General features: G+C 36.9%; 2 protein-coding genes across 4 annotated transcripts in view; one reads left to right on the forward strand and one right to left on the reverse strand.

The window, feature by feature from the left end:
* LOC128013343 (receptor activity-modifying protein 1) overlaps positions 1 to 17,647 on the reverse strand; it is a 29,968-nt gene extending 12,321 nt beyond the window's left edge. The window contains exons 1-2 of one of the 3 annotated variants that reach the window (XM_052596262.1): positions 17,530 to 17,647; positions 12,313 to 12,445 (exon numbers count right to left, since the gene is read on the reverse strand). The gene's annotated coding sequence lies outside the window, so the exon portion shown is untranslated. Of the gene's footprint in view, positions 1 to 1,899; positions 2,086 to 12,312; positions 12,446 to 17,529 lie in introns of those variants that run through there. The other 2 variants (XM_052596261.1, XM_052596260.1) reach the window with 2 other exon arrangements.
* On the forward strand, positions 387 to 5,538 carry LOC128013342 (C-C chemokine receptor type 7). The gene is made up of 2 exons (XM_052596258.1): positions 387 to 639; positions 3,814 to 5,538. Exon 2 carries the CDS (start codon positions 3,816 to 3,818, stop codon positions 5,067 to 5,069), a length of 1,254 nt encoding a protein of 417 aa, XP_052452218.1. The 5' UTR covers positions 387 to 639; positions 3,814 to 3,815; the 3' UTR covers positions 5,070 to 5,538.
* Positions 17,648 to 23,440: the final 5,793 nt, after the last annotated feature.

The following is a 23,440-nucleotide window of genomic DNA, read 5'->3' on the forward strand; positions in this document are numbered from 1 at the left end:
CGTCCAAGCCCCGCCCCCAAAAGTTCCGGCCCTTTGAAAAAGTACTACCTAGCAAGCAGGGACTTTCTTAGGGACAAATTTAGCATTTAAATTTGTGTGGTGGAGCTGAAAATTGCCTGCCAAATCAGATATTTATGAAACTACAGACAGCTGTTCTAAGCACATCCTTTAAAATCTGCTTATTGCATGATTTAACGTTGCAAAACAGAGATAAGTTCAGATTGCTGAAAAAGTCCTGAAGTCATGTTAACATAAAACAATGTGACATGCACTGTGCACAGCGATACCATGAAACTATAAAAGATGTGCATTAATTACCATTGCTTTAATCATGGTTCACATGCTTGTGACTCAAATATTACGGCTTTTGATGCAAGACCATCTTAGGGTGCTCTTTTAAGGAAACAGCAACCACACTTAAACACGCCTCCTCCTGTTTATGAGATTCGTTGTGCTTTAAATGTTTTGGTGTGAAATGTGGGGCAATGCAAAGTCAGCCAAACAAAGAAGTGAAAGCCCAAATAGGGTGCCAGGCAGAGTTTCTCTCAGAGCGACACTGGCCCCTTAACAGCAGAGAAGTTCAGAGAAACCACTGAGGTCTGAATTACATGCAGATATCCTGAAGACCTGCGCTCAGAGGTGAGTCAACACAAATAATATTGAATTTAATACCTTCCAGGGTTACAGATGCCCACATTCAAAGTTTAATGGAAGTCAGACAGATAGATTGTTATTAAGATTGTAATAATAAATATATGCTTTCAGTTCTGCATTTATGCCTGTGAATTAGGCTACGCTAAAAATAAAATGCTTTAATTTTTGCAGACAAAATATTAAATTGTCATGGTATTTTCATTGCAAACACTTACTAACAGTGGATATCAATGTAATATATTTCTATAATAATGTCTGCAATAATTTAACGAAACATAGGTTTAAAAAATATTAGTGTTTTTTAATAAAAAAAGTATATATATATTTATATATATATAGCAGTTGGGTAAATATGATTTATTCCAAATTTTCAGGCTTAACACCTCACCAATCTTTCCTCAAAAGTATTTATATTTTTTTCTATGGTAAAAAAAAAGCTTTTATTTCATATAAATTATATTTAATATAATTTACGAGATATCAATGCAGAAAGTTTTTTATTTTTATTACTAAAAATAAATAAACAAATAAACAAATATAATCCCAGATACCAGGCTACAAATAAACTTTTTATTTTACCTGATGTGTAAACATTAAAGAAATGGTTACATCTAAATCAACTGTTTTTATTTATGTCAGAAATATAATTTAATATTACTGAACCAATCGACATATGGGTTATTTATGGGTTAAATCGCGTAGAAATACCTCCTAAACAACTGGACGTTATAGGGCACCACTCATTAAACGGTCAATAATAATAACTTTTATTATAGAGCTCAAATATAAGAAAAATAGATGAACTGATCAATTATAAAAAATTTAATAAAAACTTTTCATTCCGATACGAATGTGTTCAGTTATATATATTTAAATGTATTTTTTCTGTCTCGTTTTTTTCCCATTGTTAAAAATTATAAAATGTATCGTGCTTAAGTTCATATTTAATTTGTTAAATCTGTGTTAAATCTGTGTTAAACCTGTGTTAAATGTGTTAAATCTGTGTTAAACCTGTGTTAAATGTGTTAAATTAAATCTGCATACATAAGTTATTAAAATAATGCCAAAGCATTGCCACTTTCGGTTATCAAATCAACAACTTTAAACGCAAACTCAGTTTAAAAATATATATTAACACGATGAACTCAACAATTAGGATTATTTAAAGCATGGTTTATTAAAACACTTTTTTAAAATGTATTATGTCTGGAATATTTTAAATTTTATAAACGTTTGATAGCTTACGGTTGTTTCTGATGCAGTCTCGCCGTTGGCTTAAACCTTTGATGCAGTCCTGAGCTTCATCGTCACCATCATCATTATCCTCTTCCTTCTCATAACCAGAGAGTCGCACAGAAGCCTGTGTCTCCACAAAACCATCATAAAAAGAGATCTCCCTTCAGTCTGCTCTTCCAGCTTCACTTCTGCTCGAATAAATAACCCGTTCCTCACGAAAGTGTTTTAAAGCGCGTTGGCACGCGATGCTGACTGAAAGCGCGAAATGGATGACAGATTGACGCCAACGACTGTCTGACTGTGGCACGCGATGACTATTAAAATGAGTAAAATTTCATCCTAGACGTTATTTAAAGATTTTTTAACAGAGATATTTCGTGCTCTCATTCACCACAAAACACACCTGAAACTAAAGGTGACATTTCTTAAGAGACGCATCTGGCAGCACCCAGGCCGAGTTACTATAGATACCGTTTGTTGTTGTGACACGCGAGACTTTCCGATCTTAATGTTTTTCTAGTAAAAAAAAAAAAAGAAAAGAAAAATAACAAAAAAGTATATATATATAAATAAAAGTTCAAAAACTCTGGATAAGATCAAATAAATATAGGCATGTGTATAACAAACTATTTTAAGGGCGTATGTCTATGTATGTAAGTATATAAATTGTATTATTAACAGCTAGCCTGTTAAAAGTAAAGTTAGCTATTCGTTACACGGAGATCAAACTGCTTGCTGAATTAAACTATACTGCGTCACAAACAACACCATACATTTCTTAAGAGAAATGTCACTAACTGAAAAACTCACAAGACTGAATAAAAGACGATGAGGATTAAATAAATAAATAAATAAATAATCCAACGCATAGTTTTAAGAGAAGGAAACTCACCCCGAACATAAGACATTACTCTATTATTACGTGACAGTAAAATCACCAAGCTTAAAAACTGGCAAGTAGTCAAGCAATGCAAACCCCAATTAATCTGAATTTTGAATGTACGCTTTGCATTAAAAAAAGAAAAATGCATACATCCAATTGACATAGCTAAATGCTGGTTCAAATAAAAAACATGCTAACAGCTGCATTTTAAAAGATCTGTTAAGGAATAGTTGTTAAAATAAAAATCCACAATAATTGACTAAACCTTTGGTTATTTTTCTGCATTATTTATTTAATATAAAAATTGAAGTTGCATCCATGAGCAAGTGATTAATTAGATTTTTTTCTGCTTCAATCACTAGGAAACCCCTCAGATTCCTGCTTTAATCCCACACGTGAAATTATGAATGACATGACTAATTTAGTCAACTAAGCCAGACTGGTTGATTAAAATTTCTGAAAAATGTGTAATTGTTTGATCAGATAATTGTTCATTGTTTTTAGCACTTTCTAAATCTTATTGAAATCTAAAAATTCTCAGTTTAGAGATTAGTATTCACATGAAACCAGACTCTCAATAGCGCCATTAGTTGGTAGAAAACTGCAATAACACAACCTTTGAACCCTTTTGACCCAACCTGAACCTTCATACCAAATCTAAATATAAAACAACTGCATGTATTTTTCTTATGTTTTGTATCATATTGAGCTTTTATGGCCCATATAGTATGATACAGTATATTGAGAATATGGGACAACATATCAGGTTTGTTCCTTCAGAAGTCCAAACTAAGCAAAAATATGCATTTTGGTTAAGTTGTTATTTATGTGCGCAAACCGTAAGATGAAATAAGGTCAACTATACTAGCCTTTTACTTGCTAAGGATGATGAACTAATAATTAAAACAAAGAATGCATTGAATAGATTGTGTATAACAGGGTTTTGAGGAAGGTTTTGATCATGTTGATCATTTAGAGGACTTAGAAATTGATGCATCAAAGATGATAACCTGATGAACTGTTTCTGCCATGTTATACAGGTATGGAGCGATTTGATTCAACTACAGAAGATTTTTCATCAAGCTACACTTATGATTATGATTACAATTACACTGATATGGTCACCGAGGCCAATGTCACTGATGTTGAGGAGCTGTGTGTAGCCAGCAAAGAACAGGAGCTGACCATTACTGTTGTCCAGACCACGGTCTTCCTCATTGTCTTCTTCTTAGGTGTGTTTGGTAACGGGCTGGTCATTGCCACATTTGCACGGTACCGCCGTCTACGTCTACGCTGCATGACCGATGTCTTCCTGTTCTACCTGGCTCTGTCCGACTTGCTGCTTCTGCTGACTCTTCCGTTAGAGACGGGAGAGACACTGATCGGCAGCTGGGAGTTCGGAGAGGGGCTGTGCAAGCTAAACCGTGGTATGTATGCCATCAACACCTATGGAGGTCTGCTGTTGTTGGCTTGCATTAGCGTTGATCGCTATTTGGTGGTGGTTCGCACCAGGGCCATACGGAAGAGGAGTTCTGGGACTCTGTTTTACAGCACACTGTCTGCGCTTGGAGTCGCACTTACTTCTGTCTTCCTGAGCCTGCCAGACTTGCTCTTCAGCTCCGTGGAGAACGACATGGGTTCAGACGTCCTCTTGTGTGATATGAAAGTTTGGGGCGATGGAGTGAGTAAATGGAAGCTGTGGGCCCAGATGGCAAAGATCGCAGGATTCTGCATCCCTTGCGTGGCGATGGTGGTGTGTTACGGCGCGATCGGACGTGTCTTGATCCGTGCCGGTGGCAACTGTTGGCGCAGACAGAGGACTTTGCGCCTGATGGCACTTCTGGTGGTTCTTTTCCTTCTCTTTCAGCTTCCTTACACGATGGTGCTTCTGATTAAAATATTCAAACCCACTCAGATAAACTGCGAAGACTGGACCAAGTTCCACCTTCAGGAAAACATAACGCGCAATCTGGCTTATGTGAGGTGCTGCCTGAACCCTTTGCTCTACGCACTCGTTGGGGTCAGATTCAGAAATGACATTATCAGGCTCTTGATGGACACCGGGTGCATGTGTACGTGTGTGTCCCATATAACTCCACAGCATGACAACGGAAGCTCCATCACACCATCGTCTCCGGCTCCAACCATCCTTTCATCCTTCCCATCTTCTTACATGTCTTCCAAGAAAACACCTGCCCTGGACACACCTGCCGCAGACACAGCTGAAACCTTCATTTTTCCAATGCCCATATCTAGTAAAAAGACTTCAGGACTTATGAGCTGGTGTCATCAATAAATGCACATTAGATTATCTGAAATAAATAATTTCTAATTTTAAAGGTAATAATTATAGAAACCCATTTACTGTATGCCACAAGAAAAAAAAACATGCTTTGGTAAAACAATTATGAGATTAAAAATGATCACATGTTAATATAAGAGTTTTATATCAATATTTTGGACTTCCAGTGGATAAGAGACAAAACTGCATGTACACAAAAACTCTTTATACATTTTAAATACAATGAGCAGCATAAATAATTTTAGTACAGTGTTAGATTAAGAGTTAATAATATATATATAAATATATTAGACATATGCTGTAAATACATTTTGCACACATTTATTCTGCTCACATTTATTACAGTTAAAATTATTTAGTTTTTTTATATGTGTTATTCTCTGCTATTTTCATTTCTCATTTTACCTGTATTCCTCATTTTACCATGTATTACTGTTACTGGCAAAACTGCAAAATAAAGATTATTTTTCTGTATAAATTTTGTATGCATTTTTTTTTCATTTCAAAACGATGTGTAGAAATGAATGGAAATCTATGGAAATACATTTCTTTCAGCATTTAATTCTTGTTAGTTGCCTATTTTTGAAGTGTTTAAAACACTCAAGCAGGTCTTTATTAACGTGTTGGCGCCACCTTGTGGTCAAATCTGATTTCATAGGTGAAAAATGGAAAGATAAACCTTTGGTGTCATCAATAAATGCGCATTAGATAATCTGAAATAAATAATTTCTCATTTTATTTACTGTATGTCACAAGAAAAAAAATCATGCTTTTGTAAAACAATTATGAGATAAAAAATGTCATAATTATAAAAAAGGATTTTGAGATTTAGAAATCAAAAATACAAGAATGTTTTGACTTTGTTGTAATTTTGATTTTTTTTTTTTTTTTAAGTTTTATATCAATAATTTGGACTTCCAATTTTTAAAAGACAACTGCATGTACACAAAAACTCTATATAAAGCTTTACATACAACCAGTAGCAGCATAAAGAATAGTCTATGGTTTCCAGGAATATTCATTTCTAAATAATTTTAGTACACTGTTAGACTAAGAATGTTAGAAGAAATATATATATATTAGACATATAATTTAAATAATATATGCTCACATTCATTACAATGAAAATTATTTTGTAATATATGTATGTTATTCACTACTATTTTCATTTTTTTATTTCTGTACCCTGTATTTCTGCTACTGACAAAAATGCTAAATAAAGCTCGTCATGCTCGTCCTACAGCAGCCATATAAATATAATTGAAATAGGCTATTAATTTTTTCCCGTTTTTTTTTTTCGAAAGATTCATGTGTTAAATATAATTTCACATAATTTAAATTTAATTTAATTTAAATTTAATTTAATTTTAAAATTTTAAATATAACATGAAATATCTCGATTCTCAAATATGTGTAAGTAGATGCATTTCCCTATCATAGGTCACTTCGATGCTGCGGTGACGTCACCACGTATGGGAACACCTCCGGTGTGACGAATGTCTGAAGCCCTATACCATCCCGCCAATCCTATTGGCCAAATGGCGCATAGCACCACCCTACGCATGCGCACGCATGATATACCTGGGTGCAGCGCGCCATTTCACTCAGATTTCATTCCTTCAGGAATAGCGAATCATCTGTGCCCTATCATCTCGCGTTCTCCAGCGATTTTCTTCGAGCAGTGTTAACTCCTCTTTCGCGGACGCGATGAGTCAACGAAAGGTAAGAGCCGTATATGGGTTTATCACAGGGAGGCACTCATGAGAGATTCGTTTGCAGCCTCTCTCATGTTCTCTCTGTGATAGCCTACGGCTATGGTAAAATAAGAAAAGTATCCGCGCTCTGGAGTCTATTTCTTCAGTCGCCTCGCGTCTAACCCCCACCGTTCGCTTCTGCGGTCGCCGAGGCCCCGCACGAGGTGTTGGTTAGGGGCGATATGTGCGGCTTGACTATGAGTACAGTGATGCACTGGAGTTTTCCACTTGCTCACTCTCCCCTACTCGAGCGCGTTAATCAGAGCAGTTTTGCTTTTATACTATGTTGTCTAACCGCAGCTTCTACTCAGAGTAGGCTCTGACCGGCATAAGCGGTTCTCTCCCTCCGAGCGGACAGGAGAAACGCGCTTCCCCTTCCTCAGTGTGCTATTATGTGGCTATCCACGCGGTGGATAAATTACCCTTCTCACGGACCTCAACCAAGAGGTTTCGAGGTCCTGGAAGCAGCCTTATCAGCGCATATCACGAACGGCGCGGGTTTTTGCCACGATTAAGTGACATGGCGGACTGCTATTATATAGCGATGCCGTTTGACTACCTCTCTAGCCGAACGGATCGCGCCAAACTCCGCCGCGACCTAGTCTCGTCTAGACGTATCGAGTCGTGTCTATTTCGGCAAATTTTATTCTCTTATTACGGTTCTTTACGAGAAGCCTCTCGTTCTTTTCCCTACACTCTAACATTGACCGTCTCGCAGCACAAGCACTTCGAGCGTCACTGAACTGAGCTGTTATTTGAGCGCCCCTCAGACACTGCACAATTCAGTCTTCAGAGTTTGAGGGACGGCACAAAAGACTGGCGAATTTGGCCAGTTTATGACGGCTCACACAGCTGCTGCGTTCTCGCTAGCGGCGTGGCCCTATGTTTATCTTGTTGGATTAAATCCTGCAGCAAACAGCGCTTCGAGCAGCATTGGATCGGGCTGTGACGCCAGGCGTAAATAATAAATAATAATCCCTCAGACACTGCGCAATCCAGCTTTCAGAGTTCGAGGGGCGATTCAAGGGTCTTACACAGACGACCCGTTTATGACGGCTCGCACAGCCGCCGTTTTAGTTAGCGGCAGAGCCTGATGTTCAATTCGTTGGTCTAATTCCTGCCGTGGACACGTTCAGGATTATACACAACGGGACGCAATAGCTCTTATGCATACACTTCCCCTGTGCACGAATGCCGCAGGCTTTTCCGTGCACGGACATTATGTGTATGACAGCGTTGCAGAAAGCGGAAATTTGGGACTGCTAGTATCGTTTTGGGTCGCGTGGAACGCTTGCCCGGCATTTCTCAATGGGTGTTACGCACAATTGTCACGGATACACCAATTCGTTTTTTTTAGAGGCCCGCCTCTTTCCGCTGAATTCTTTCCACGGTGGTAGACTGATGGTAATAGCAGTGTTGTGACAGGAGATGTCAACTCTGCTGAGCAAAGGGGCTATAGAAGTCGTAGACCCCGTACTTCTCAATGCATGGATGTAGCTCTGGCCCCGTTGCGGCTCCAGGGCGTCCGTCTGTTAACCACTTGGACGATTGGCAGCGGCATTCCCCGTAATTTGTCTGGGGTTACTTCACATGCGCCCTTTTCAGTGGAAAAGTGGGCGGAAAGACGAAATATTTCACCCCGTTGTCTTCCGCATCCAACGATTTCGGTGACACGGAGTTGTGTGATGTCATTAAAGCTATGGATGCCAACCGAGTTTCTCCTACCGGGGTTCGGCTGGGGATTTGAGCTTTCCCAGAGACCGTCACGACGGATGCGTCTTTGACCGGTTGGGGAGCTGTTTGTCAAGGGCTACCAGCCCATGGAGTGTGGACAGCTGCACAACGCAGTTGGTATATAAACCGGTTGGAATTACTGGCAGTTTTCTGGCTCTCCAGTAATTCGCAAATCTGCTGATCAGACAACACAGCGTTTGTCTCATACCTGAATCATTAGGAAGGATTACGCTCTCGCCCCCTGTGCAGGCTGGCGAGACATGTTCTTCTCTGGTCTCAGAGAAAATTTCTGTCGATCCGAGTTGTTCATGTCCCCGGACGTTTGAACTTCGGAGCAGATATGCTATCCAGACAGGCTCTGGAACAGGGAGAATGGAGATTACACCTCCAGACGGTGAATCTTTTATGGCGGATATTCGGCAAGCGAAAGTGGATTTATTCGCGTCAAACATGACTACGCATTGCCCGCTATGGTTCTCCCTATGCCCCCCATCGCCCCTGGGCGTGGATGCACTAGCTCACAGCTGGCCCAGGACCAGTCTGTATGCTTTTCCTCCGATTCGTTTGATCCCAGCGGTATTATGCAGAATACCGCGGGACAGAGTGGAACAGCTGCTGCTGGTGGCTCCGCGATGGCACACGCAGCCGTGGTTTGCGGATCTGATCAGTCTGCTAGCGGGCTCTCCTTGGAGATTCCCCTCAGACAGGATTTATTATCACAAGCACAGGGGCTGATTTGGCACCCGAGACCGGATCTGTGGAAACTGTGGGCGTGGCCACTGAGCGGAGTGCATTAGTATGTCCCGGTCTTTCTGTTGAAACCGCTGAGACTATATTGAATTCTAGAGCAGCTTCTACGAGACGCTTATATGCTTTCAAGTGGAGACTGATTACAGCCTGGTGTGGCAATCGTAATGTGGATCCAGTTTACTGCCCAGTGGCTTCAGTGCTGGAGTTCCTCCAGGATTGTTTTTCGGATGGCGTAACACCAGCCACTTTTAAGGTTTACGTGGCAGCCATTTCAGCTTACCACGAATACATAGGCGGTGCCTCTATGAGGCGTCATCCACTAGTTTCTCGTTTCGTACAGCGTGCGCGACGGCTGAGGCCTTTCCGCCCTGTGCGAGTTCCTTCATGGGGTTTATCCATTGTGTTGCTAGGTTTATCAGGGCATCCGTTTGAGCCCTTGGAGACCGTATCGGATAAAATCCTGACACTGAAGACACTTCTTCTCATGGCTTTATCCTCCCTCAAGAGAGTTGGGGATTTACAGGCTCTTTCTGTTTCACCCTCATGCATGGAATTTGCACCGGGCTCTGTGAAGGTGCTGCTGCGGCCCAGACCTAACTATGTTCCTAACGTCGCATCTAACCTCTTTCGCTTTCAGCAAGTGTTCCTGGAAGCTTTTTCACCTGCTGAGGCTGGATCAGAAGATCTAAGTCTTTGCCCTGTGAGAGCTTTAAAGACTTATGTGGATCGTACAGCCCCTTGGCGTGAATCTGACCAGCTGTTTGTCTGTCTTGGACATAAAAGTAAGGGCCATGCGGTTACAAAGCAGCGCATGTCCCATTGGCTGGTGGAGGCAATTTCTTTGGCCTATGAGGCGCGCGGACTCGCTTCGCCCTTAGGAATTAAGGCTCATTCCACTTGAGCTGTGGCTTCTTCTCAAGCTTTTCTCAGTGGATCTTCTATGGATGATATCTGTGCTGCGGCAGGATGGTCCTCACCGAGCACTTTTATCAAGTCCTACAGTCTGGATGTGAGGATGGCTCCTGGCTCCCGGGTTCTCTCCGCTTGAGCAGATGCTTCCTCGGATCTCAGTTATCAGGTACGTCAGGCGTTTTGGTATATCGTTCCCATACGTGGTGACGTCACCGCAGCATCGAAGTGACCTATGATAGGGAACATCTCGGTTACGTATGTAACCTTGGTTCCCTGAATAGGGAACGAGATGCTGCGGTTCTGGCCGTTCCGTACCTTGATAACTTCTTCATCTTCAGTCATGAAATCTGAGTGAAATGGCGCGCTGCACCCAGGTATATCATGCGTGCGCATGCGTAGGGTGGTGCTATGCGCCATTTGGCCAATAGGATTGGCGGGATGGTATAGGGCTTCAGACATTCGTCACACCGGAGGTGTTCCCATACGTGGTGACGTCACCGCAGCATCTCGTTCCCTATTCAGGGAACCAAGGTTACATACGTAACCGAGATGTTTGTACGGTGCCCGTAAAGGGCCCTGTTCGGTTTACTTAGTTTTGTCGTGGCCACTAAATAATAACTCGTGGGAACGTGATAATATGTCCTGGCCACGGGATATTAACTTGTGGGAACGTCATATTAACTCGTGGGAACGTCATATTATGTCGTGGCCACGAGATCATTTTGTCGAGGTAACGACATCCTTATGTCGTGGCCTCAAGATGCTATGTTGAGAGAACAACATCCATTTCCATTCCACACATTAAACACGAGTTTAATGCGTAAACAAACCTGCGTGACCATAGCAACCCAGGATTATCAGAAATGGATTCATTCATATTTTATTTTGATTAATAACACAGTTCCGTGTAATGCATACGCCAAATGCCAATTTTGCGTGCATATGATACGCCAATCCTTCACATTAATTTCGGTGGAGAGCAGATGCGTCCAAATAGCACGCATCATCTTCAGCTGCAGTGACGTCACGATTCTATCACTGCTGTAAACTGTGATTTCTGGCATGAAGCTAACAACACTCAAGGCACAGTGTCAAATAAAAAAAACAGGACTCATTTCTGCAAATAACTCACAGGAAATGGGCTTTAGCTAGTTTGGCAGTGCTGCCACTACCAAACATCTGTCACATCCTGTCACATATTACCCAAAATGCTGCCCTACTGATCAATATCTTTATTTTGAGCACAGTTATCTAAATGGCACCCAGTACAGTGCCATGTGTGCACGTCTGCTTTCAGTCAGCAGCCCGTACGTGAGGAAATACTCTATCTGCTGGCAAATACAAGATAAAAATAGAAAAAAATGGAAAAGAAAAAGCATAAACTGAACAAACATAGCATCTGAAAACATGACATCTTTCTACAGCATGGTGTGAAATTAACACCCACCACCAGTCAAATGTGAGCACGCTGCGGGTAATTTTGCTTATTTGTGTATTTTTGGTAACCTGTAAGACGTCTCATACTGACAAAAATGAAAATCCTCATAGGCAAATGTTTGCATGTGCGTTTAGAGTTAAATTCATCATCTAAATAAATGTCTTGAGTGAACTTAAAATGATGCCTTCGTTGATCAACGATTTATTATTTCAGAAAGTTTTCTTCAGTTATGTGGACTTGAGCATGTGCCTGTAATGTATTAGTGTGTATGTACAGATTCTTGAATTTCTATTGTATTGCAATGACTTGTTTCCAGGATGTGACAATAAAGCTAATCGAACTGAAATGTATTGATATGTATTAAACATTGATCACATAAACACTCACATGAAATAAAACTCTTAAAATGTCTTTAAAAGCCATACTCAGTACTCAACACTTGTGAAGCCCGATGAGGCTAACAGTCATCTAATCTGCAACTCTGACAGAGGAACAAACCCAACCTGACATCACAAGACAACAGCTTACGAAACATGAAAAAATGTAATAAAATCTGCCATTACGGTGTACACACAACTGGAAAATTATCAACTATGTTAAAGGGACAGTAACCCAAAAACATGCAAAAAAACTTTCATTATTTACTCACCCTCAAGTTATTGCAAACTTGCATGAATTTCTTTCTTCTGTTGAACATAAAAGAAGATATTCTGAAGAATGTTGGTAACCAAACAGTGGACGGTAGCCATTGACTTCCATAGTGTGGGAAAATACACTGTGTTCTGCAGAGGGAAGAAACTCATACAGGTTAGAAATAACATGAGGCTGAGTAAATGATGACAGAATTTTCATTTTTGGGTGAACTATCCCTTTAATATTTATCCAGTATCCCTCAGTGTTTATAAAGAAAGGGCAAATGGCACTGAACCACAAAAGTAAGTTTTTTTTTTTTTTTTTGGTGCATTAACCCAACCTGCTATATTTGTTGGTTTAAACTGAAAAAAAAAAAAAAAAACACTTAATGATAAATAATAAAAACAAATAATATAAAAGCTCCACTAAATATGCATTATGTGTGTTCCTGAAATAGTAAGTAAATTAAAAACAACAATATAAAGTTACATTATTAGCATAATCGCCATGATCTAGAAACATATCTAACTTTAGATTTACAGTTAACTAGAAATAGCAAGCAGTAAAAAAAAATATATATATATATATATATATATATATATGTATATATATATATATGTATATATGTATACATGTATATATATATATATATATATATGTATACATGTATACATGTGTATATATATATGTATATATGTATACATATGTGTATATATATATATATATATATATATATATATATATATACACATATAGCCCCCCGCCCAAAATTTTTTTTTTAATAAAAATAAAATAATAATAATAATAGTTTTTAATTGGGTCACTGTATAACACTGAATTTCAGTGTAGAGTCTGCAGATGTCACCAACACTGTCTCTGCATTATCGTTCTGATCGGAAATTGTCCAGTTGCACCAAGTAAGCATACTTCCTGTGACACTCTATAACACATCTCGTATCGTGACAAAATTGAAGTGTTGCACAAAAAAAACCCACAGGTCATAAGCATTTCATTTCATTAATACTGCTATCAACTTGATTGCAAGCATACACACAACTTATTTTAAAACCGCATAAAGCAACATATAAGAATTACAGAATGCAGCAAATATATATGAAAATAATAATTTTGCATTTAAGAAAATGCATAAAAACACAAACATAATACATAAATTTCGAATTAAGAATTTTATTAAAATCAAAGTGTCCATATATGCCACATGCAAGTAGTTTTTAGGTGTTTTGTGTGTGTGTGTGTGGGCGTGTTTTTGTGAAATATTAGGACACAACTCTGTATAATGACATGGGTATGACACAGGTATTACAAGGAGAGGGTGACTTATGAGGACAACCCATGTCCCCATTTTTCAAAACACTTATAAATCATACAAACAAACAAACATCTGTGTGTGTGTGTGTGTGTGTGTGTGTTTCGAATGAACTGTGAACGGCATGCTTCAAGTAAACATTGTACCCATCAACGATCTGCCAACCACAGATTACTCAAAACAAAACAGAGAAACGGGTGAGAAAGAGAAAGGGTGTAGGGCATTGTGTGAGAAAAGATATGTGCTCTCTGAGAATCAATTGAATTTTACGATCATTTTTGATACTTACTCAGATTAAATTACACGCATAGCATGTAACAAAGACATAAGGATTGTGTTCAGTTAATTATTATTATTATAAATCATTCATGCAAATGAAGTGATCAGGACCACTGATACTAAACAAATGACAACATTATCCTGCTTATATGGTTACTTACTGATTAAATGGGCTTGAATATTGAAATGCAATTTTATCAGATGTCCCACGGAACATGTTTTTGAACAGAACGCTTTATCTAACAATTTTCTGCAAACATACTGCTTCTCGTTTGCAAGTTTAAAAGCTTGTGGTGTTCTGGTGCAACACTCAGACACCCAAGCAGATTCGACCTCAAATTCCACTGATCAAAACCTACAATATAACCGCAATTAAAACCTACCTGGTCTCTGCACTGTGGGGAACCATTATGACTTTCTGCTGAACTCAAGAGCAAGCCAAGAGACCCAAACCATCTAAACAAATATCTTTCAAGCCAAACATGTTCAACTGTAATTACATTCTATTGCAAATAACTAATATATATATGTAGAAATTAAATAATATATATATATATATATATATATATATATATATATATATATATATATATATATATATATATATATATATATATATATATATATATATATATAAAATATAAATTTTATATAACAATACAATAAAAATGTATACTAATAATGACTATATATATAGATTAGTGCTATCAAATGATTGTACTTTGTATATTTATTATTTATATATAAATACAAACACATGCATGTCTATAATTCATGGAAATGTTGTTTGTATATTTAATATATTTATATATAATATAAAATATATGAATATAAATATATAAATTTTAACACGTAAATATTTCCTAAATATATACTGTATGTATGTTTTTTATATACATAATAAATATACACAGCACACCCAGGTATTATGTAAACAAAAACTTTTATTTTGGATGTGATTAATTGTGATTAATCGTTCGACAGCACTAATATATATATATATATATATATATATATATATATATATATAATGTATGTATCACATAAATGCTACAAACCTACAAGAGTTCCTAAGTAATAAAAGGGATAGTTCACCCAAAAATTTAAATTCTATCATAATTTACTCACCCTCTTGTCATTCCAAACCTGTATGAGTTGCTATCTTATGTTGAACATAAAAGATTCTTTTGAAGATTGCTGGTAATCAAACAGCTGGTGGTTCCCATTGACTTCCATAGTAGGAAAAAAAAAATACTATGGAAGTCAATGGGATCACCATCTGTTTGATTACCAGCAATTTTCAAAATATCTTTTATGTTCAACATAAGATAGCTACTCATACAGGTTTGGAACGACATGAGGGTTAGTTAATTATGAAAGAATTAAAATTTTGGATGAACTATCCCTTTTATGTTACAAATATAAAAATAATATAAATAAATAAAACATTCTCAGAAAAGAATAATTGTTCTTCCATGTTTGTTTTTTGAGTTTCGCAAAAGAAAAAATTATGCAGAAAATGACCTAGGCTAAATGATCTAAAGTAAATAATGATTTAAAGCCACTTTTCATGTATCAGTTTCAGTGTATCAATCTGTCCCACAAACTTCCCCCCCAGACCTGTTACTATCTGCGTTCCCATTGTGGTCTAAAGTACCAAGAAGGCAAATGGTCTGGTGACATGTCTTTTAAAATAAACCCAATTAACATAATTTTAAAACTACATTTCATTACACAATAACAGTAATATTTTTAAACAATTCTGCCAATATATGGTGGTTGAAATACAATGTTGCAGGAACTCAACCAATCAGAATGTGACGCGTCCAAGTCCCGCCCCCAAAAGTTCCGGCCCTTTGAAAAAGTACTACCTAGCAAGCAGGGACTTTCTTAGGGACAAATTTAGCATTTAAATTTGTGTGGTGGAGCTGAAAATTGCCTGTCAAATCTGATATTTATGAAACTACAGACAACTGTTCTAAGCACATCCTTTAAAATCTGCTTATTGCATGATTTAACGTTGCAAAACAGAGATAAGTTCAGATTGCTGAAAAAGTCCTGAAGTCATGTTAACATAAATCAATGTGACGTGCACTGTGCACAGCGATACCATGAAACTATAAAAGATGTGCATTAATTACCATTGCTTTAATCATGGTTCACATGCTTGTGACTCAAATATTACGGCTTTTGATGCAAGACCATCTTAGGGTGCTCTTTTAAGGAAACAGCAACCACACTTAAACACGCCTCCTCCTGTTTATGAGATTCGTTGTGCTTTAAATGTTTTGGTGTGAAATGTGGGGCAATGCAAAGTCAGCCAAACAAAGTGAAAGCCCAAATAGGGTGCCAGGCAGAGTTTCTCTCAGAGCGACACTGGCCCCTTAACAGCAGAGAAGTTCAGAGAAACCACTGAGGTCTGAATTACAGGCAGATATCCTGAAGACCTGCGCTCAGAGGTGAGTCAACACAAATAATATTGAATTTAATACCTTCCAGGGTTACAGATGCCCACATTCAAAGTTTAATGTAAGTCAGACAGATAGATTGTTATTAAGATTGTAATAATAAATATATGCTTTCAGTTCTGCATTTATGTCTGTGAACACTTACTAACAGTGGATATCAATGTAATATATTTCTATAATAATGTCTACAATAATTTAACGAAACATAGGTTTGAAATACTAGTGTTTTTTAATAAAAATATATATATATATATTTATATATATAGCAGTTGGGTAAATATGATTTATTCCACATTTTCAGGCTTAACACCTCACCAATCTTTCATCAAAAGGAGTATTTATATATTTTGTCTATGGTTAAAAAAAAAAAAAGCTTAATTATATTTAATATAATTTACGAGATATCAATGAAGAAAGTTTATTTATTTTTATTACTAAAAATAAATAAACAAATAAACAAACATTATCCCAGATACCAGGCTACAAATAAACTTTTTATTTTACCTGGTGTGTAAACATTAAAGAAGTGGTAACATCTAAATCAACTGGTTTTATTTATGTCAGAAATATAATTTAATATTACTGAACCAATCGACATATGGGTTATTTATGGGTTAAATCGCGTAGAAATACCTCCTAAACAACTGTACGTTATAGGGCACCACTCATTAAACGGTTAATAATATTAACTTTTATTATAGAGCTCAAATATAAGAAAAATAGATGAACTGATCAATTATAAAAAATATAATAAAAACTTTGAATTCCGATACGAATGTGTCTCGTTTTTTTCCCATTGTTGCAAATTATAAAATGTATCGTGTTTTAGTTCATATTAAATGTGTTAAATCTGTGTTAAACCTGTGTTAAATGTGTTAAATCTGTGTTAAACATGTGTTAAATGTGTTAAATCTGTGTTAAACCTGTGTTAAATGTGTTAAATTAAATCTGCATACATAATTTATTAAAATAATGCCAAAGCATTGCCACTTTCGGTTATCAAATCAACAACTTTAAACGCAAACTCAGTTTAAAAATATATATAAACACGATTAACTGAACAATTAGGATTATTTAAAGCATAGTTTATTAAAACACTTTTTTAAAAAAGGTATTATGTCTGGAATATTTTTAATTTGATAAACGTTTGATAGCTTACGGTTGTTTCTGATGCAGTCTCGCCGTTGGCTTAAACCTTTGATGCAGTCCTGAGCTTCATCGTCACCATCATCATTATCCTCTTCCTTCTCATAACCAGAGAGTCGCACAGAAGCCTGTGTCTTGAATAAAAGTGTCTGACAACTGTTAAAAATGGGTCAAACTGGCTAAGGGTCGATATGTAAATCCACAACTTAATTTGTTTGTTAATAAAATCATCAAATACTAAAGCAATAACTCTCATCTACATTACATGACATTAACTGATGATTTAGTTTAGCTGTGTAAATACTTTAATTAAATTTCTGTATATTTCAGGCCATTGATCAACAAACTGCTAAATTAAGAAGGTTCAAAAGGACATCAAACGAAAACTTCATTCATGAATTTGCAACAGGTAAAAAAAAAAAAACAGTACAGTTATGAGTACAGTTATAAGGAATGAAGGATTAACCGTTCCTTGCATGAGCTCCTCTGATGTGGAAGCTTGCATTGAAATGTTAAAATCACATCCAGGTCCACTGCTGTTCAGAAATGGAGAGATCTCCAGACAGTCTGTTAAGAATGAATTCCGGTTACCAAGAGAGCCAGTGTGCTTGATCAAACTGAAAGGAGAAAAGAAAATCAAGTCCTGCTATGGAGTCTACCTGGGCAATGATTACATCTTGACCGCCGGTCATACATTTGAGTACTCTTGTCTATATGACACATATGTGTTCTTCCCCACCACAGACTCTGTTCTGATTTATGAGGCAGAACATCCCATAGAGCAGCACATGTTTCATGACAAAGATCAATGCCTTGTTAAATTACTCGGTCAAACCGATGTTTTGGGAAAAGGTTTACTTGACCGCATTTGTGCACCCGGTAAGAACGAGGATTTATATTTCTACACATTTGATAGCCAGGGGAATCTTCAAATGCACACGTGCACAGATATCACTCATTCCTCTACCATGAATGAAAAAAGGCAAAGAAATGAGTTTCTGATGTCCACGGCAGGTCAGCCAGGTGACAGTGGCACTCCTATTTTCAGTTTGAGATCCAAAAAATGTGTGGGAATATACAAAGGTATCACAAACTCAGAGGAAGGATGTGCCTCAAAAATAGATTACGAACAGTTGATAGAAAACACAGCAGGAAGAACAGATCTGTACTGTTTGAACATGCTCTACAGCATCTTGTCCATTGTTAAGACTGGATTTTTCTGTTTGCTGACCCCAAACAATCAAACCTCTGCTGATGACTCAGATTGAAGTGCTGGTGTATCTGGTCTCAAATCTTAAAGGGAGTCCACATCAAACCCTCTCTTTAGGCTCATCTAAGAATGTGTAAAATCTGTGCCTGACCCATCACTAGTGATCCCTGTGAGATGTGTGCTGGTTAGAACTTGTTCCTATGCCACAAAAGGAAAAAACACTAAAGTGACGTGGCGATGTCCTGTAGGTGCTGCAGGTGCTCCTCCTCCTCTGCGCTGACAAAAGGCCCGATGTGAAATGTCTTTCTGATGACTCCTGCTAAAAACCATGTTTTATTCTGTTCTAAAATACACTGATGTGTGTATGAAAGTGTGTGTAAATATTCCCAAACATTCTGGCATTCTCTGTATTGGATAAATGATTGTTGTCATAAAAATTGTTTTTAAATAAATAAAAATGGACGAAAAACACACAAGATATATTATGTGGAACTGATTTATTATAACAATGTTTTGGACAAACATAATTACTTTAGGTACACAGTTACCAAATAGCCTTTTAAAGAATTAAATAAGCAAACAGTTTGATGTTATTCTTAAATACTTCGTGTGGTGTTCACATTAACACATTACTGCAAAACTGACACTGTAGAAAAGACAATGAAATATATTTATATTTTTGCCATATATAGGCCTATATTTGTATTATTATAATATCACAGACTGGTAATAGCGTTAATGAAAAATATTATTAGTAAAAAAATATTTGTAACATTTTTATTCATGTACACAATAACACATGTACATATGTAACAAATTACTACATAATTGTTTTGTAATTGAATCATCAAAGACACACAATGATGTAAAAGCCACTAAAAGAATCAGCATTAATTCATGTTTTATCATTTAATACTTTAACATGAGTTTATGGAGTAACTTCAGTTAATATGCTGTTACTAGATACAGCAAATTTACTCTGTAATTATAACATTTTCAATTTATAACTTCTACTGAAATTCCACATGAAACAACCAACATTTCACGTACGTCAAAAACAGAAACATAACTCTCGTTGTATTTTACGTGTAAAGTGTTCAGGTGTGTGTGAAGCCCATGAGGACGAATTCTGTCCATATTCTATCTGTCTTCACCAAAAATGCTTTATTGTGAATTCATGGAAGAAAAGATATGAAAAGAAGTTTGGAAAAGTTTACAGACCAGAGTTTATTCCTTTATTTTAATGCTTCAGTGTTCGGGTCTGAGCTCTTGAGCCAGAGATTCCAGCACGTTCTCGAATGTTCTCCGTATCTGCGTCATCACCAAACTGCTTTTTGCTAGTTATGAAAAAAACTATGGTTGTTAAGAAGCTTGGAATATTTTAGACAATGTTGTGCAGTTAAAAATACTTTAAAACTGATACTGGATCAATGTTTTTTAACCGTAAATGATATCTTCACATTACATTTTCAATCAAATACCAATCTTTTAGGTAATCATATGTCTGCTGTCTACTGTATTTATGACCAAAAAAATCCTGTAATATGAAAGATTTGTAATAGTTTGAAGATAAACACTGAGTCGGATATAAATATTCCACACTTTTTATATATTTATTTTGTTTTGCTGAAAATGTACACTTCCGCATGCACATTACTACATACATCATTCTCTCTATAACAGTCTGTTATTCTATATCTCACAAGACCAACTAAACAAAACTCACATAATGGCAATTATTTGATAAGAAGACAACTGTAATTTAAAGATTAAATAAATACATTGATATTAAAACATCAGCAAAAGAATCAGCATTAGCTCATTTTATCATTCAAGACTTTAGTTTATGGAGTCAGCTAACCTTAGTTAATATGCAGTCACAGGATGTCCGTCAAACACCTGATTTTCCTTTCAAATGTTATTTGTTAAATGCGTCTGTAGGTTGTTCTCTTTGAGAATAGTCCAGTGGAATCTCTTCAAGGCTCCTTACAGCAAGCGCTTGATTTTCTACTTATCAAGCCTAAGAGCAGTGTAAGCCTCACCCTCTGTGTGTGTTTGACTGCCTTGTTTTTCTGCGTCACAGGAATGGAGCATAACTCAAACACATTCTGAGTGTTACTACACTTGTCTAAATTCCTCAAGCTCTAGGCAAAGGAACTCCTCTCTACACACAGATTGAGACTTGTCATTGAGGTGCCAGAGCTCAGGCTAAAGATGAGCTACAGAGTGAGCGCAGTGGGCGAAACACAATGAATATATACAATGAGTAGATTTTGAGATTTAAAAATAAAAATACAAGAAGGTTTTGACTTTGTTGTAATTTTGATTTTTTTGTTTTTGTTTTATATCCATAATTTGGACTTTTTTTAAAAGACAACTGCATGTACACAAAAACTCTACATAAAGCTTTACATTCAATCAGCAGCAGCATAAAGAATAGTCCATGGTTTCCAGGAATATTCATTTCTAAATAACTTTAGTACACTGTTATACTAAAAATGTTAGAAGAAAAATATATATATTAGACATTTAATGTAAATAATATATGCTCACATTAATTACAATGAAAATTATATATGTACCTATGTTATTCTCTGTTTTCATTTTTTTATTTCTGTACCCTGTATTTCTGCTACTGACAAAATGCTAAATAAAGCTCGTCATGCTCGTCCTACAGCAGCCATATAAATATAACTGATATATGCTTATCATGTTTTAATAATTTTTTCCCGTTTTTTTCGAAAGATTCATGTGTTAAATATAACATGAAATATCTCGATTCTAAAATATGTGTAAGTAGATGCATTTTGCACCTTAATGTTAGCCGATCTATAATGGGAGATGAGCAATGTAGCCTAATAGTGCAATCAAACTACGCATAAAACCTCAGCTTTTTTACTTAGGTACTACAGTATATGGGTCGGGTGTCATGCCATTATATATGACTGACGTTGTTTTAATGTGAACATTGTAATTATAACACTTTCATCGTAGAAAAAGAAAGCCAAGAACATTTACATTATCAAATAACAATTGAACCACTCTCATAAACTCTCAGTATAATCACTGAAGCTGTTTACACTGTGAAATGAATATCTTACTTACATCGTATGTTGGCCTACATCTGTACTTTGTTGTTTCTTATGAGAAAATCGTCAGAGAATAGAATTCCTTCAGCGAGTGCGCGAACTGAACAAAACATTTCAGCGATGACTCATCTCAACGCCTCCGATTGGTCTTTGCAGCTCAACAGAATCGTGTGTGATTGGTTACAAGTTGCAGCGCTGTAAAAACGCGTCTCTCTCGCTCAGTGCCAGCCAAAGCGAGAAGATTTGTATGGAGGACCAAACCTGCAGAAAATAAAAAAAAAAAAATATATATATATAGATGAATAAATAAATGTATTAAAAAGGTGAAATAAATGATGTGATAAAACCAAAAACAGTTCATTTGTAAAAATGTAACCCTGAATTTATATTTTAAATTACTTTTTATTTTATGTATTATTTTCTGTATTTATTTAACTTTTATTTCTATAATTATTTACTTTTATTTATTTATACTTTCATTCGTGTATATATTTATTTTATTTATATATTTTATTTTTCAGTGTATTTATTCATGCATTTTTATACATATTTATTTATTCCCACATTTATTTATTTATTCCCACATGTATTTATTTACAGATTTATTTATTTATTTTTATTTTCTGCAGGTTTGGTCCTCCATACACGACTGCCAAAATCACGTGGTTTCAGAGAAACAGGCTTCATGTTACGAACATAAGTATACCAGAAATCACTGTGGGTGTGCTTCGAGGTCGATAGCCAGGTGAGCAACGCGCTGACATGGAACGCCGAGACTCTTCGGAAGTCCAGAGTTCGAGTCCCAGCTCGCGAACTCTCACTTCGCTACAGAACAGCAATAGCTTCGAACATCTCCCTCTTCGTTTCATTTCAAACCCGATGTCGGCATCCCTGCAAGACAAAAGTGCGCTTCGGATATCCTGACTTCGCTTCATAGCAGCAGTTTCAAATTGCCGAAAATTTGGCATCATGTCTCCACACAAGTATCGATACCGACACTCTTCGGCATCCGGAGTAGGAGTCCCAGCTCGCGAACTCTCACTTCGCTACAAAACCTCGGACATTTTCCACTCGTTTCGTTTCAAGACCGGCTCGCGAAATGCCGAAGTGGGAGATGTAACTTCGGACATCTCCCACTCGGTTTCAATCCTTGGGTATCTGAGCGCTTCGGATGTCCCTGGTTCAACATGAAAGCACCGGGTCGACGCCATCCCTACAAAGACACAAGTGCGCTTCGGGAATTCTGATATCGGGGGTTCCTTCAAGACCGAGAGTAATGCCTCGTAGCTTAGCCGGTATGTGCGCCTCGGACATCCTGAGTCGGGTACGAGTCCCATTTCGCTTCATAACAGCAATTTACCCGCAATTTCAAATTTGCGGAGAATTTGGCATCATGTCTGCATATAAGTATCTGTTGCAAGTGTTTCACCTCAGTCTGACGGGCTGGATCTCTGGATTTCTGGACTGGGATACAAGTGTGAATCCGGACAAGGTAAGTTCTTACTTTACTATTATTCAGAGCTTTAGTTAGACTACTTTATATAGGCTACTATCTATTCAATAATAAACAAAATTAGAGTTATAGATGATACCGGTATTTTGAGATTGAGGTCACTGCAGAGCAA

This window comes from Carassius gibelio, chromosome B24, assembly GCF_023724105.1.
Source record: "Carassius gibelio isolate Cgi1373 ecotype wild population from Czech Republic chromosome B24, carGib1.2-hapl.c, whole genome shotgun sequence".
Taxonomy (NCBI): Eukaryota; Metazoa; Chordata; class Actinopteri; order Cypriniformes; family Cyprinidae; genus Carassius; species Carassius gibelio.

What these genes read in the sequence shown, in the direction of transcription:
- LOC128013342 (XM_052596258.1), top strand. Translation starts at nt 3,816, where the DNA reads ATGGAGCGATTTGATTCAACTACAGAAGATTTTTCATCAAGCTACACT.